This window comes from Tursiops truncatus, chromosome 15 (genome assembly GCF_011762595.2).
Source record: "Tursiops truncatus isolate mTurTru1 chromosome 15, mTurTru1.mat.Y, whole genome shotgun sequence".
Taxonomy (NCBI): Eukaryota; Metazoa; Chordata; class Mammalia; order Artiodactyla; family Delphinidae; genus Tursiops; species Tursiops truncatus.
In genome coordinates this window covers 25,647,812-25,664,717 of record NC_047048.1, presented here as the reverse complement: position 1 = coordinate 25,664,717, position 16,906 = coordinate 25,647,812, and the positions used below count along the sequence as shown (strand labels likewise).

Below are 16,906 nucleotides of genomic sequence, written 5' to 3'. Positions count from 1 at the left end.
GCAGGCAGCTGTTTCTGTCTTAAGCTGGGCACAGTCCAGACCTTCACCTACTTTGGCCTCAGGCCCATAAAATTGTCTTTTCTTGGAGATGGCTATGACTTGTAGGCTTTGATGCCCCTGGCCCAACTTGCACATACCCTCTGAAAACCATCTCGTCACACCTCTCCCCAGCTCTACAAAGACTGGATTGTTTGTCTTTAATAATTGGGTGGAGGGGGCTTCCCTGGTGGCACAGTGGTTAACAATCTGCCTGCTAATGCAGGGGACATGTGTTTGAGCCCTGGTCCGGGAAGATCCCACATGTCGCGGAGCAACTAAGCCCGTGCGCCACAACTACTGAGCCTGCGCTCTAGAGCCTGCGAGCCACAACTACTGAGCCCACGCGCCACAACTACTGAAGCCCGTGCGCCTAGAGCCTGTGCTCCACAACAAGAGAAGCCACCGCAATGAGAAGCCCATGCACCGCAATGAAGGGTAGCCCCCGCTCGCCGCGACTAGAGAAAGCCCGCGCGCAGCAACCAAGACCCAACACAGCCAAAAATAAAAAAAATTAAAAAAATTTAAAAAGGGTGGAGGGAATTCCCTGCAGTCCAGTGGTTAGAACTCCATGCTTCCACTGCAGGGGCCCTGGGTTTGATCCCTGGTCAGGGAACTAAGATCCCGCAAGCCATGTGGCATGGCCAAAACAAAAAAGGGGGAATTGGGTGGAATCTTGATAGTTGGGCCTTCTCCACACCACTAAATTACCCTTTGTGATGGTTAGTTTTATGTGTCCACTTGGCTGGGCCACGGGGTGCCCAGATACTTGGTCAGTCATTATTCTGGGTGTTTCTCTGAAGGTGTTTTTGGATGAGAGTAACATTTGTATTGGTAGACTAAGTCAAGCAGATTGCCTTCCCTAATGTGGGTGGGCCTTGTCCAATCAGCTGAAGGTCTGAATAGAACAAAAAGGCTGGCCTCATCCCAAGTAATAGAATTCTTACTGCCTGACTGCCTTCAAACTGGGTCATTGGCTTTTCTTCTACTGTTGGACTCGAACCATTGTATATATATATATATATACCACATCTTCTTTATCGATTCATCTATTTATGGACATTTAGGTTGCTTCCATGTCTTGGCTATTGTAAATAGTGCTGCTATGAACATTGGGGTGCATGTATCTTTTCGAATTAGAGTTTACTCCAGATATATGTCCAGGAGTGGGATTGTAGGATCATATGGTAGCTCTATTTTTAGTTTTTTAAGGAACCTCCATACTATTCTCTGTAGTGGCTGCACTCATTTAACATTCCCATCAGGTCCCCTTCTGTTGTTTCAATATTATAATTGAACTGTTGTGGATATAATGGAAATAGTAAGTGGCTGTCAGGAAGTTAACTTGGAGGGTGGGAGATGGAATTCCTTTCCTTGTACCCATCTGTTAGCTTTTAGTTCTAGAATTTGAAGGGAGATAGAACAAATGAAATAAAGTAACATGTAGAGTTCAGGTTTGTTAAAGTTTCATGGGTCATTCTTTCTGAATGTCTTCTGCATAAGGGTTGTAAATTGGAAAGTTGAAACAGAAACTGCTAAACCAAAGTGAAAATATTCCCTGTCCACTTGATTTCTTCAATAGCAGGCCTCTAAATTGAAGATTAAGAGAATGTTCTTAGGGGGGAAAAAGTATGTCAGTAAAGTTGTACATTTGGCCAGTTTAACTTTTTTCTATGAAAGGAAAATGGGAAAAAGTCAGTTTATGCATGGGTTGAATGCCAGAGAAAACAATATTTAGAGGACTTAATAAAGGGACATGAAGTATTAAATTAATATACTGAACAGTAACATACAGACCGACCACACAAAAATTATAATTTGCCAAGTTTTTGCAGTCTGTTTTTGCTCCATAATGATAAGTATTACTAAAGTGAACCACAATTTCCAGGCTTTTGGCCAATAATGAATTTGTGAGAACAGTATTAGAGAATCTTCTGCAGGTGATGTGTGAATTTTTTTTTTAAGGGTGATAGGTAAGTTGCTTGTAATATGTTATTTATTTACCTCTTTATCTATTTATTTATGGCTGCGTTGGGTTTTTGTTGCTGCGCCCGGGTCTCTAGTTGTGGCGAGCAGGGGCTACTCTTTGTTGCGGTGCGCGGGCTTCTCATTGTGGTGGCTTCTCTTGTTGTGGAAACAAGACCCATATATATGCTGTCTACAAGAGACCCACTTCAGACCTAGGGACACATACAGACTGAAAGTAAGGGGATGGAAAAAGATATTTCATGCAAATGGAAACTGAAAGAAAGCTGGAGTAGCAATTCTCATATCAGACAAAATAGACTTTAAAACAAAGACTATTACAAGAGACAAAGAAGGACACTACATAATGATCAAGGGATCAATCCAAGAAGAAGATATAACAATTGCAAATATTTATGCACCCAACATAGGAGGACCTCAATACATAAGGCAAATACTAACAGCCATGAAAGGGGAAATCGACAGTAACACAATCATAGTAGGGGACTTTAACACCCCACTTTCACCAATGGACAGATCATCCAAAATGAAAATAAATAAGGAAACACAAGCTTTAAATGATACATTACACTAGATGGACTTAATTTATAGGACATTCCATCCAAACATAACAGAATACACTTTCTTCTCAAGTGCTCATGGAACATTCTCCAGGATAGATCATATCTTGGGTCACAAATCAAGGCTTGGTAAATTTAATAAAATTGAAATTGTATTAAGTATCTTTTCTGACCACAACACTATGAGACTAGAAATCAATTACAGGAAAAAGTCTATTAGAAATACAAACACATGGAGGCTAAACAACGCACTGATTAACCAAGAGATCACTGAAGAAATCAAGGAGGAAATAAAAAAAGACCTAGAAACAAATGACAGTGAAAACTCGATGACCGAAAACCTATGGGATGCAGCAAAAGCAGTTCTAAGAGGGAAGTTTATAGCAATACAATCCTACCTTAAGAAACAAGAAATATCTCAAATAAACAACCTAACCTTACACCTAAAGCAATTAGAGAAAGAACAAAAAACCCCTAAAGTTAGCAGAAGGAAAGAAATCATAAAGATCAGATCAGAAATAAATGAAAAAGAAATGAAGAAAACGGTAGCAAAGATCAATAAAACTAAAAGCTGGTTCTTTGAGAAGATAAACAAAATTGATAAACCATTAGCCAGACTCATCAAGAAAAAGAGGGAGAGGACTCAAATCAATAGAATTAGAAATGAAAAAGGAGAAGTTACAACTGACACTGCAGAAATACAAAGCATCCTGAGAGACTGCTGCAAGCAACTCTATGCCAATAAAATGGACAACCTGGAAGAAATTGACAAATTCTTAGAAAGGTATAACCTTCCAAGACTGAACCAGGAAGAAATAGAAAATATGAACAGACCAATCATAAGTAATGAAATTGAAACTGTGATTAAAAATCTTCCAACAAACAAAAGTCCAGGACCAGATGGCTTCACAGCCGAATTCTATCAAACATTTAGAGAAGAGCTAACACCCATCCTTCCCAAAGTCTTCAAAAAAATTGCAGAGGAAGGAGCAGTCCCAAAGTCATTCTATGAGGCCACCATCACCCTGATACCAAAACCAGACAAAGATGTCACAAAGAAAGAAAATTACAGACCAATATCACTGATGAATATAGATGCAAAAATCCTCAACAAAATACTAGCAAACAGAATCCAACAGCACATTAAAAGGATCATACACCATGATCAAGTAGGATTTATCCCAGGGATGCAAGGATTCTTCAATATATGCAAATCAATCAGTGTGGTACAACATATTAACAAATTGAAGGAGAAAAACCATATGATCATCTCAATAGATGCAGAGAAAGCTTTTGACAAAATTCAACACCGATTTATGATAAAAACTCTCCAGAAAGTAGGCATAGAGGGAACCTACCTCAACATAATAAAGGCCATATACGACAAACCCACAGCAAACATCATTCTCAATGGTGAAAAACTGAAAGCATTTCCTCTAAGATCAGGAACAAGACAAGGATGTCCACTGTCACCACTGTTATTCACCATAGTTTTGGAAGTCCTAGCCATGGCAATCAGAGAAGAAAAACAAATAAAAAGAATACAAATTGGAAAAGAAGAAGTTTGCAGATGACATGATACTATATATAGAGAATCCTAAAGATGCCACCAGAAAACTACTAGAGCTAATCAATGAATTTGGGAAAGCTGCAGGATACAAAATTAATGCACAGAAATCTCTTGCATTCCTATATACTAATGATGAAAAATCTGAAAGAGAAATTAAGGAAACAATCCTATTTACCATTGCATCAAAAAGAATAAAATACCTAGGAATAAACCTCCTTAGGGGGACAAAAGACCTGTATGCAGAAAAGTATAAGACACTGATGAAAGAAATTAAAGATGATACAAATAGATGGAGAGATATACCATGTTCTTGGATTGGAAGAATCAATATTGTGAAAATGACTATACTACCCAAAGCAATCTACAGATTCAATGCAATCCCTATCAAACTACCACTGGCATTTTTTACAGAACTAGAACAAAAAATCTTAAAATTTGTATGGAGACACAAAAGACCCCGAATAGCCAAAGCAGTCTTGAGGGGAAAAAGCGGAGCTGGAGGAATCAGACTCCCTGACTTCAGACTATACTACAAAGCTACAGTAATCAAGGCAATATGGTACTGACACAAAAACAGAAACATAGATCAATGGAACAAGATAGAAAGCCCAGAGATGAACCCACGCATCTGTGGTCAACTAATCTATGACAAAGGAGGCAAGGATATACAATGGAGAAAAGACAGTCTCTTCAATAAGTGGTGCTGGGAAAACTGGATAGCTACATGTAAAAGAATGAAATTAGAACACTTCCTAACACCATACACAAAAATAAACTCAAAATGGATTAAAGACCTAAATGTAAGACCGGACATCATAAAACTCTTAGAGGAAAATATAGGAAGAACATTCTTTGACATAAATCACAGCAAGATATTTTTTGATCCACCTCCTAGAGTAATGGAAATAAAAACAAAAACAAACAAATGGGACCTAATGAAACTTCAAAGCTTTTGCACAGCAAAGGAAACCATAAACAAGACGAAAAGACAACCCTCAGAAAGGGAGAAAATATTTGCAAATGAATCAATGGACAAAGGATTAATCTCCAAAATATATAAACAGCTCATGCAGCTTAATGATAAAAAAAAACCCAACCCAATCCAAAAGTGGGCAGAAGAGCTAAACAGACATTTCTTCAAAGAAGACATACAGATAGCCAAGAAGCACATGAGAAGTTGCTCAACATCACTAATTATTAGAGAAATGCAAATCAAAACTACAATGAGGTATCACCTCACACCAGTTAGAATGGGCATCATCAGGAAATCTACAAAAAACAAATGCTGGAGAGGGTGTGGAAAAAAGGGAACCCTCTTGCACTGTTGGTGGGAATGTAAATTGATACAGCCAGTATGGAGAACAGTATGGAGGTTCCTTAAAAAGCTAAAAATAGAATTACCATATGATCCAGCAATCCCACTACTGGGCATATACCCAGAGAAAACCATAATTCAAAAAGACACATTCACCCCAATGTTCATTGCAACACTATTTACAATAGCCAGGTCATGGAAGCAACCTAAATGCCCATCGACAGACGAATGGATAAAGAAGTTGTGGTACATATATACAATGGAATATTATTTAGCCATAAAAAAGGAATGAAATTGGGTCATTTGTTGTGATGTGGATGGATCTAGAGACTGTCATACAGAGTGAAGTAAGTCAGAAAGAGAAAAACAAATATCGTATATTAACGCATGTATGTGGAACCTAGAAAAATGGTACAGATGGACCGGTTTGCAGGGCAGAAATTGAGACACAGATGTAGAGCACAAACGTATGGACACCAAACGGGGAAGGCGGCGGGTGGGTGGGGGGGTGTGGTGTGATGAATTGGGCGATTGGGATTGACATGTATACACTGATGTGTATAAAATTGATGACTAATAAGAGCCTGCTGTATAAAAAAAATTAAACAACAACAACAACAACAAAATCCAAATGTTTATTGAACTGAGTACCTACTCTAGTTTTAAAGTTGTTTTTCAAAGCCCAGTCCCCGACACCTTGCTACAAAGCCATCTCTGCCTGTTCTGGCTTTTGTTACACTTCTTTTCTCCTGACTCTGAGAGCATTTATAGTCTGTACCAGATAATTTAGCACTTTATTTTGTTTTATTCTCTATTATAAGCTATTTTGTATGTATTATATTTTCTCCCAATGAAATTGGAGCTCTTCCAAGTTAAGGGTTATATTTTATATTTCTTCTGTATCCTTCTAGCCCAATGCTTTGCCCAAAGGAGTTCAAGAAATACTGGTTGGTTGACTTCTGTGTAAATGAGTACTGACAATGGCACTAATTGCATTCATGCATAGAAACCCCCTGAAGTTGAAGAAAGTAGATTTCTTTGACTTTACTAACCAGTGTAATAAGTAATATACCATTAAAACTCAAGCAAAGAGAGAAGGGAAGGCGGAGGCGGGAATTAAGATCGAGGGCAATGGTTCTCATCTGGGGATAATTTTTCTCTCCAGGTAGGGTTGCCAGATTTAGCAAATAAAAGTATAGGACACCCAGCTAAATTTGAATTTCAGACAAACATTGAACACTTTTTTTCGTATAATTATGTCCCAAATGTTGCACTTGGGGCATATGAATAAAAGTGATTTGTTGTTGATCTGAAATTTATATTTAAGTGGAAGTTCTGTATTCTATCTGGCAACCCTACACCCAGGGGATATTTGGCAATGTCTGGAGACATTTTTGGTTGTCACAGTGGGGTGGAGGGGAGAGGGTGTGCTACAGGCATCTGGTGGGTAGAGTCCATGGATGATTCTAAACGTCCTACGATGCACAGGACAGCTCCCACAAGAGAAAATAATCTGACTCCAGATGTCAATTGTACTAAGTTGAGAAACTGTTCTACAGGATATAAGGAAACTAGTTCCAGGTTATCTTACCTTTTGGGCACTGTAAGCACAGCAATTAGGGTCTTTGACCTTTGAAGGTTTATAAAGATGTTTAAAACTTGAAGTGTGTGTGTGTGTGTACACATATACATACATGCATATATACATAAATGTCTACACATACATAGGTATGGCTTCAAAATACAAAAAAAAACTCACAAAATTAAAATCAGTAAGTTTAAATCTCTTAAAAGAGAATATAATGTCGGCCAGTAATCTGCAACTCAATTCACATAATTATATCATCTATATTAAATGTGGGATGTGGGTGCATTTCAATATGTTTGATACAATGTAGCGTAATCCTCTAAAACAAAGAGTAGAGTGTCTGGATTTTACAAAGGTTTAAAAGTAGTTCTGCTGAAGTCAGGCAGCATCCAAAATATTGTTTCTGGATGGGTTCCTGAAGGGAGAAGGACGAGGTTTTGAGATATGGAAGATGCTAGAATGTAAGGTCCACATGGAATATCCAAGGAAGACTTGAGTGAAAACCCAAGGCTGACAGGATAATCAAGGACAGAAATTAGAGGCAAGGGAGAAAAAAAGAAAAAGCTTTTCTGAATTATCATGAGTATGAAATAATTTGTTATATAGTGCTAAAGAAATCCTACCTTCTTATTCAGTTGTCACACCAGTAAGTCATCTCATGTCACTCTTCTGAGAATGAACCCTGGCAGTGGCTCTCCATCTCACTCTGAGGAACAACCAGGATTCTTATAGAAGCCTGGAGATCCTACCACACCTTCACCTTGACCCTCTGTTCTCAGTTCCTACCACTTCCCTCTCTGCCTCACATTCTCCAGGCACAGTCTTATTTAGGGTCTGTATTATTTATCTGTTGCTGTGTAACAAATTACCCCAAAGTGTAATTAAAAGAAAAAGCATACATTATCTCACAGAGTTTCTGTGGGTCAGGAATCTGGGAGTGGCTTAGCAGGGTGGTTGGAGCTCAGGATCTTCCATGAGGTTACAGTCAAGATGGCAGCTGGGGCTGCCGTCTGTGAGGACTTGACTGGGGCTGGAGGACCCGCTTCCAAACTCACTCACCTGGCTGTTGGCTGGAGACCTCAGTTCCTCACCACATGAACTTCTCCATTGGGCAGCTCCCAACACACCTTTCTGTAGAGTGAGATCCAAGAGAAAGAACACTCGAGAAAACACCAACACATGCCTTTTATGACTTAGTTTTCAAGTCACACACTTTCACTTCTGCCACACTCTCTTCTCCTCTCTTCTAAATTCAGCCCTCAAGGGCATGAACACCAGGAGGCAGGGGGTCACTGGGGGCCCTAATGGAGGCTGGATACTGTAGGATCCTTGCACTGGCTCTTCCCTATGATAATCTCATGGCCAACTTCCTCAACTCCTTCAATTCTTTGCTTAAATGTATCTTCTCAATAAGGTCTGCCCCTACCACCCTGGTTAAAATTGTCATTGGCCCCCCTTTCCGCTATACTCTCCCAATCCTCCTTACTCAGCTCTACTTTATTTTTCCATAGCTGTAACGTCTTCTTCTACTATCCTATATAGTTTATGTATTTATTATGTTTATTGTTTATTGCATGTTTCCACCCTTCTCTTCCCCCAAGCTCCAGGGAGGCAGGATTCTTTGTCTCTTTTGCTGACTGATGTATCCCAAGCTCCCAGAAAAACACCTGACCTACAATAGGTACTCAAGAGACATTTTTGATTGAATAAATGAAGACCATAAAGCAGAAACAGTTTATTTTTAAATTGCATTATTAGGAAATCCCTGGTGGTCCAGTGGCTAGGACTCCACACTTTCACTGCTGAGGGCCTGGGTTCAGTCCCTGGTCGGAGAACTAAGACCCTGCAAGTGTGCGGTGCGGCCAAAAAACAAAATTGTGTTATTTAGGATAGCCAAGATATGGAAGCTACCTAAGTGTCTATCAAGAGATGGATGGATAAAGAAGATGTGGTATGTTTATGGTGTGTATGGCAGTAGAATACTACTCAGCCATAAAAAGAGAATGAAATTTTGCCATTTGCAGCAACATGGATGGACTTGGAAGGCATTATGCTAAGTGAAATAAGTCAGATAGAGAAACACAAATACTGTATATCACTTATATGTGGAATCTAAACACCACTACAAACTAGTGAATATAACAGAAAAGAAGCAGACTCACAGATACAGAGAACAAACTAGTGGTTACCAGTTGGGGGTGTGCAATATAGGAGTGGGGGAGAGGGAGGTACAAACTATTGGGCGTAAGATAGGCTACAAGGATGAATTGTACAACATAGGGAATATAGTCAATATTTTGTAATAACTGTAAATGGAGTGTAACCTTTAACAATTGTATAAAAAATAATAAAAATTTTAAAATTGATTTAATTTCTCAATGTCTCAAATAGACAACTACAGCATGTATCAGAAACTCTTATCTCAAAAAGAAAACTGGAACCCAAGCAAGTTCAGACTTCCATAGGATAGAAGAAGACAGAAATGAGAGATGAACTAGGAGTCTTTTAACAGAGGCATGCAGGGGAGAATGGACAGATCTGGCCCACAAGAGTGCTTTATGGCAATCACAGTTTGAAGATGGGAAATTTCATATTAAAAACCTGGGTTTCTGGCATCTCCTGAAAAATCTACTTCCATCGGAGAGTTCACTGTAGACTTCACTCCCTACGTCTGACAACCTGCCCAATGTGTTCATTTCCATTACCCACCTGGCCCCTGAAGGCATTGAGTTTGCAATCCCCTTTTTGGATTGTACACTACACTGGTGTCATTGGCCAGATAACCACACACTAATTATAAGCTTAGTTGATAGAAACATAATACAACGTAGGGACATAGTACCGTGACATTTCTTGGATCTGTCCACTGGTAGAATGACGAACCTGTTGGTCAGAGATGGTCTGATTCCATCTTGCTCACTATTCAGCACGTTATATTAATAGTGTTAACATCTGATGTGGTACAGTGTGATTCAGCTTTTCTCTTGCACTTCTCCTGGCAACAACAAATGTTTCCCTTCTGAGTCAGCATTACCTAGATGCTACTGCTGACCAAAATTAGACCGTATATTTTCAACCACATAAATAAGAGCAATTCAAAGTGTTCTTAATATTGAGTATGTAGGTCATGTAATCAGCCTATGTTCATAGTTCCTGTGATCTGAGCCAGAGGCAGAAATACAGCAGCATGCTCTGCTATGCAAGCATCATTATATTATAATGAATAGGTAATATTAAATTGGGCTAATGAGTCATATTACCGTAATCCAATATTTCCCTTGTAAAGTCCCTGAGGTTTATACAAGGAAATCTTTTCTAGTAACAAGAAGAGTGGTTCTGAGGCATGTGCCTCTCAGCACCTGGGTCTTTATTTATTAGTTGTGTGATTCTGGGTAAGGAGCTTAACCTTTCACAGCCTCAATTTACTCAGGATTAAAAGAGATCACATTTGTGAAAGCTTGAAGGACAGCGCCTGGCACATAGTGGGATTAATCGATGTTAGTGTCTTTCTAATTGACATTGATTCTTAAGATCCACAAAATAATAGACTAGATCAGCCGTTCTCTTGAAACTTATTTTCCTATATAATATGGGATCATGTAGCGCATGCTCAAGCAACACTTCTTGAATAGATTTAAGGGGGAAAGAAAGAGGTTGATTTTCTTCTCTTCTACTCCCAAGCCAGGCAAAGCAGATAAAGACACTTCACTTAGTATTTCTTTTCTGAATTGACCCAAAATTAGAGCAGACCCCTAAAAATATATACTGAAATTTATTCCAATTTTAACCCCAGTCTGTAATTCAACTATATCCAGCTTGGTTATCTTATCAGTGTCATGGACCAGCAACAGTGTATGTTTTCATATTCCCTTAAGTCATACGATCCTCTCTTTTTTCTTGTAATAATTTCTATAACTCTATCACATTGTATTTCCCATTCCAACTGTTAACATTAATTCAACAAATATTTACGCTATGTCCCAGGTGCTGTGCTAGGCATGAGGGACGCCTGAGCTGAGAAGGACCCCATTCTCTGTTTGCTTCTGGTCTAGTAGATAGACTTATAAGCAAATTACAGTTACCACTTACTGTGCGCCCACAAACTGCAGACAAGATTCTGTGCCACGCCCTTTGTATAATGTACTAATAGGTGTGGTGTAGTGAATAGTTGTCAGCTGTCTCTCCAGCATCCATTTTCCACCCTCCTTCCCTACAGCTCCCAGTTCCTGTTTGTAGATCCTCAGGGAGGGTGATTCCACTCCTGGCTCAAAGGATGGAGCACCTGACCAAGGTGAAGCCAATCAGTGCATTTCCTGCCTGTGGTTACAGTGATTGGTTCAGGGATGGCCATGTGACCTGCAGTGGTAGGCATTAGGAGAGAGATACTCCTAACTTTAGCTGGGAACACCAAACAAAGGCATTCTTATTTTCAGGTTGGGGTATTAATACAGATGTGAGTGCTAGAACTGATGTAACCTTTTTTTTTTTTTTTTTTTTTTTTTTTGCGGTACGCGGGCCTCTCACTGTTGTGGCCTCTCCCGTTGCGGAGCACAGGCTCCAGACGTACAGGCTCAGCAGCCATGGCTCACTGGCCCAGCCGCTCCGCGGCACGTGGGATCTTCCCGGACCGGGGCACGAACCCGTGTCCCCTGCATCCGCAGGCGGACTCGCATCCGCAGGCGGACTCTCAACCACTGCGCCACCAGGGAAGCCCGCTGTAACCATTTTTATTAGCATGAAGGGCACAGGAAGAGGAGTGTATCACTGAAAGAATCTCAGAGAAACCCTGATGATTTCTTAATCTCTACACTAGCCTATTTCAAAGCTTGCTTTACCTCTGGGCTTTTCTGTTTCAGTAGCTGATAGATTCTCTTCCTTGTTTAAACCACTGTGAATTAGGTTTCCTATTACTTGAAGGAAAGCATCTTGAAGGCTACACATGACCTCACAGTAGATGGCGCCTCCATTTTTATAACTGAGGAAGCAAAGGTACTTGTCTTCATCATCAACCCAATACATGGCAGAGCTACGATTTGAACTGAAGTTCGATTGGCTCCAAAACCCACACTTTCTATGATTGTAGAATTGCTTTCAGCATTTCCAGTGCAGTGTGATAAGTATATTAAAGATGTGGCAGTGACACGAAGAGATTGTTAATTCGTGTGTGTGTGTTTGTGTGTGTGTGTGTGTGTGTGTGTGTGAGTGATGTGGGCATGGAGATATTCAAGGAGAAGGAATAACATATGCAGAGGCATGGAGTGACTGGCTCATGGTATATGCTGAGTAAATGTTTTCTATTTCTTCTGACTTTATGCTTTTGAAAAGTTTATGTTGCCAGAGAATCTTAACTGGAGGGTACCAGTATCTCCATGGATCCTTCAAGATAACATAAAGGACTGAGAGTTACTTCCAAAAGGCTATCATTCTAAAGCAAAGTTGCACAGATTAATTCAAACATCCCTTCTGTACCATTCGCAGGAGCTGTGTCAACTGAGTGTGGCTACCTCATGCTCAGGTAACCTCAGATAGCTCAGGTCAACAAGTCATGTCTCTTTAATATCTGGTTAGTCCATGCCCTCCTTTTGATTCCACTGTCATTTTTTGTTTCAAGACTTCATTGTTTCTCGTGTAAAGTCTTGCTACTCAAAGTGCAGTCCATGGACCAGCAGCCTTGACACCACTTGAGAACATCTAAGAATCTCAGACCCTCACCCCAGACCATCTGGATCAGAGGGTCCATTTTAACATGTTAAACTTTGGGAAGGGGCTTCCTGGTGGCACAGTGGTTAAGAATCCGCCTGCCAATGCAGGGGACAGAGGTTCAATCTCTGGTCCGGGAAGATCCCACATGCCGCGGAGCAACTAAGCCCGTGTGCCACAACTACTGAACCTGCGCTCTAGAGCCTGTGAGCCACAACTACTGAAGCCTGCACGCCTACAGCCCATGCTCTGCAACAAGAGAAGCCACCGCAATGAGAAGCCCGTGCACTGCAATGAAGAGTAGCCCCTGCTCACTGCAACTAAAGAAAGCCCACGCACAGCAATGAAGACCCAACACAGCCAAAAATAAATAAATAAAAATAAAATAAATTTATTAAAAATAAAAAACTTTGGGAAGTACTTATGTATTTTACCACTAGAGTCTCTCAACTGATATCCCTACCTCTAGTTTTATGCCACCTCCACTCCTCCATCCCATTCTCCTTAGGACCATCAAATGACCTTTCAGGAGTAACACTGAATATATCTCTAGCCTGCTAAAAATCAGTGATGAAAATTATTGTCAGGGGTAGCGATCATTTGAGCGCAAATTAGTTCAATGGGAGTAGAAGTAGGGAGGAAGGGATAGTCTAGGTTGATGAATTCAGATGTACCTAGGCAATATCAGTAAGATTTATAGGACAAAATACACATTTTTTGGCTTGACTGACTGGCTGGAAGGAAACTTACCACCTGTGGAAGGTTTTGGAAGGAAGAGATTTAAACTGAGGTGCTTTGGTGACATTTATTCTAGCAGAGCTGTACAACAGAGAGATGCATATGCAGTCGTCCCTTGGTATCCCTGGGCTTTTGGTCCCAGGACCCCCTGGATACAACAGCCACAGATGCTCAAGTCCCTTACATCGAATGGTGCAGGTTTTGCTTATAATCTACACTCATCCTCCCGTATACTTTATTTTATTTATTTATTTAAAAAATAAATTTATTTATATATTTATTTTTGGCTGCATTGGGTCTTCATTGCTGCACGCAGGCTTTCTCTAGTTGTGGTGAGCGGGGGCTACTCTTCGTGGTGGCTTCTCTTGTTGCAGAGCACAGGCTCTAGGCGCGTGGGCTTCAGTAGTTGTGGTGCGCAGGCTCAGTAGTTGTGGCTCACAGGCTCTAGAGCGCAGTCTCAGTAGTTGTGGCGTACGGGCTTTAGTTGCTCCGCGGCATGTGGGATCTTCCCGGACCAGGGCTTGAACCCGTGTCTCCTGCATTGGCAGGCGGATTCTTAAGTACTGTACCACCAGGGAAGCCCCATCCTGTATACTTTAAATCATCTCTAAAGTACTTATAATACCTAATACAAGGTAAATGCTATGTAAATAGTTATAAATATAATGTAAACGCTATGTAAATAGTTGCCAATGAGCAGCAAATACAAGTTTTGCTTTTTGGAACTTTTTGGAATTATTTTCCCCCAAACATTTTTACTCTGTTGTTGGTTGAATCTGCAGATGTGAAACGCACAGATACAGAGGGCCGAATGTACACATCCGGAAATATAGATTTGTGAAATTTTAGCACCCTTTTACTCATTTTACTATTTAGGTTAACTCCTTTCCAGATAACCTCTAACCTGCATAGGTGATGATGGAAAATTGAAGAAATTACAATAAGATTGGGTCTGTACATGTGTAGTGAATATGGATAGGAAGCGAAGATTTTGTTCCCGGGATGGAGCACTGTTGTGGAGCATCCCATAAATATCGATCCCATGTGCAAAAGGATGCTACTGGATTAATTCTACATGAAACAGTCAGATTTAGACAACATCTAGAAGTTGTGTTACGATATGCTTGTGTTAAGTTATACACAAGTCGGGGAGCTTTTCACAAATGGACATTTCTTCTGTTTATTCAGTTCTTCATTCATTCAGCAATCATTTGCTGAGTACCATGTGCCGTTCAGTATTCCAGCTCTGATTATTTGAAAATGAATAGAACACATTTCCACTCCGTGGGTATACCCATGAAAACATGTGAATTCTAGTAAGTTGTAGTACACACTTCTGGTGAGTGTAAGTTAAGTACGGCATTTCTGGAGAACGGTTTAATAATAGTCATCAAATGCCTTTGACAATGTGCATATCCTTTGATTTAGCAATTTCACTTTAAGGAATTCATCCTAAGGAAATAAAGGACATCTACAAAGCTTTAACTGCAAGACTCTCCTCATGGTTTTCTTGATAATCTCAGGAAGTTGGGAATAACCTGATGGTCCTCAAAACGAAGGAGATTGCTTATGTAAATTACTCTGCAGGCAGCAGGAATCCAGTGGAAGCTTTTAAGCATAAGAGTGGCATTGCATGTGTATATGTGTGTGTGTATTTGTATGTGTGTTTTAAAGATAATTTTAGGGGACTTCCCTGGTGGCGCAGTGGATTAAGCTCCGTGGTCTCAGTGCACGGGACCCAGGTTCGATCCCTGGTCAGGGAACTAGATCCCACATGCATGCTGCAGCTAAGGAGGCCACGTGCTACAACTAAGGAGCCAGGGAGCCACAACTAAGGAGCCCGCCTGCCTCAACTAAGACCTGGTGCAACCAAATAAATAAATAAATATTTTTAAAAAAGATATTTTTAGAAGCAATGTGGAGAATAGTCTCTAGTAGGGAAAAAACCCAGAAAAGATGTTTTTTTGCAATAGTCTGGGAAAAAGGTGTTGCAGCATTGAGCTAGAGCAGGGCAGTGGGAATGAAGAGGACAATTGGATTTTGGAGAGATTTCCAAGGTAGAATCAACAGGATTTGTTGACTGACTATGTGTAAAAAGAGTGTGGAATGTTTGAGAGTAAGGTACAGAGGCTAAATCTGAGATTTCTAATTGAGGTGGAGCAGGTTTGGGGGGGAAATATAAGGAGTCTGATTTTGAACATGTTCAGGTTGAGGTTATAAATCCCTCTTCCTGGCTGTTGCCATGGTGATTCCTGGAGGAGAAAGGAAAGCTTTGAGAGGGGATGTGGGATTGTGGTTAAGTGTTTGGACTCTGAGACTGGCCGACTGAGACTGAGTGCAGGTGCTGCCACTTACTGGCAAACTACAACCTCTCTGTAGCTACAAACCCTGATCTCACAGGACAGAGATACAGAGTTAAGAAGGGTAAGTCTTGTAAAGTGCTTGGTACCAGTAACCACTCAATAAACATTGAAAAACAGAAAGCACCATAATAGAGTCCCCACATGCCCTGGGGAGTTTTTTTCAGACTCCCCCCACCACCACCCTCTTACAGGCATGTAGCATTGACCTCACTCCTAATAACTTCATGCCCCAGCACAGCCAAAACACATGATCCCACTCCTTGAGCACTTTGGGCAGAAGTACCAGCTCCCTGCTCTCCAACGGATGCAGGATTTCAGGTCCGAAGTCTTCGGCATGTTTCCTCAGCTTCTTTTCTCTCTTCTAAACCTCCTTTAAGAGGAATATACAGTGTGCTTTCTGGAACTCTCTTTAACTCTATTTTCTCTTCCAAACCCATTTTCCTCTTTTTATCAATTTCCCCAAGACTGCTGGATGTTTCTAAGAGGAGAGAAGGACGGGGGCTGGAGATGGAGATTGAACAGAAGATGGGTTTAACTAGGAAGAGGTGAAGAATGAGAAGAGGAGAAGATGAAAGGGATAAACACTGGGAACCTTAACTGAAGGGGGTGAGTGATGGAGAAAGAGCTTGTGAAGGAGACGAGAAGGGAGGACTGGAACAGCAGGAGTGGGAACCAAGAGGACAGGAGAGAGCATGTCCTGGAAACTGGGTAGAGAGGGAGTTTGGAGTAGGGTCTGGTCCACAGCGTTATATATTTTTGGAGAGATTAAATAGGGTGATGACTGGAAAGAAGCTATTGGATGTGACAAAAAATAGGCCATTACGGATCTTTAGAGCATTTTCAGGAGAATAGAGAGGAAGTGACTTGCCCAAGGTCATACCGCTAGTAAGTGGTGGAGCCAGGATGACAGAGCCCAAGTTTTTTTTATCACTCTGCTCTACAGGTAATATTCTTTACATGCCTACTAACATGTCCCAAGTGTGTCTTGTGTTTATGTGGGTTGGAAACTGATGATATGTTATTTTATTATAGAAATGAAACACTAAAACC

The 16,906-nt window shown here is 40.6% G+C and overlaps 1 protein-coding gene across 3 annotated transcripts in view; it reads left to right on the top strand.

Moving 5' to 3' along the window:
- MPV17L (MPV17 mitochondrial inner membrane protein like) overlaps window positions 1-16,906 on the top strand; it is a 35,413-nt gene that overhangs the window by 13,384 nt on the left and 5,123 nt on the right. Inside the window, exon 4 of one of the 3 annotated variants that reach the window (XM_073792278.1) lies at window positions 5-9,368. The exons of the other annotated variants lie outside the window; for them this stretch is intronic. Coding sequence (XP_073648379.1) covers window positions 5-70 — 66 coding nt within the window. The 3' untranslated portion in view covers window positions 71-9,368. Of the gene's footprint in view, window positions 1-4; window positions 9,369-16,906 lie in introns of those variants that run through there. 3 annotated transcript variants of the gene reach the window in all.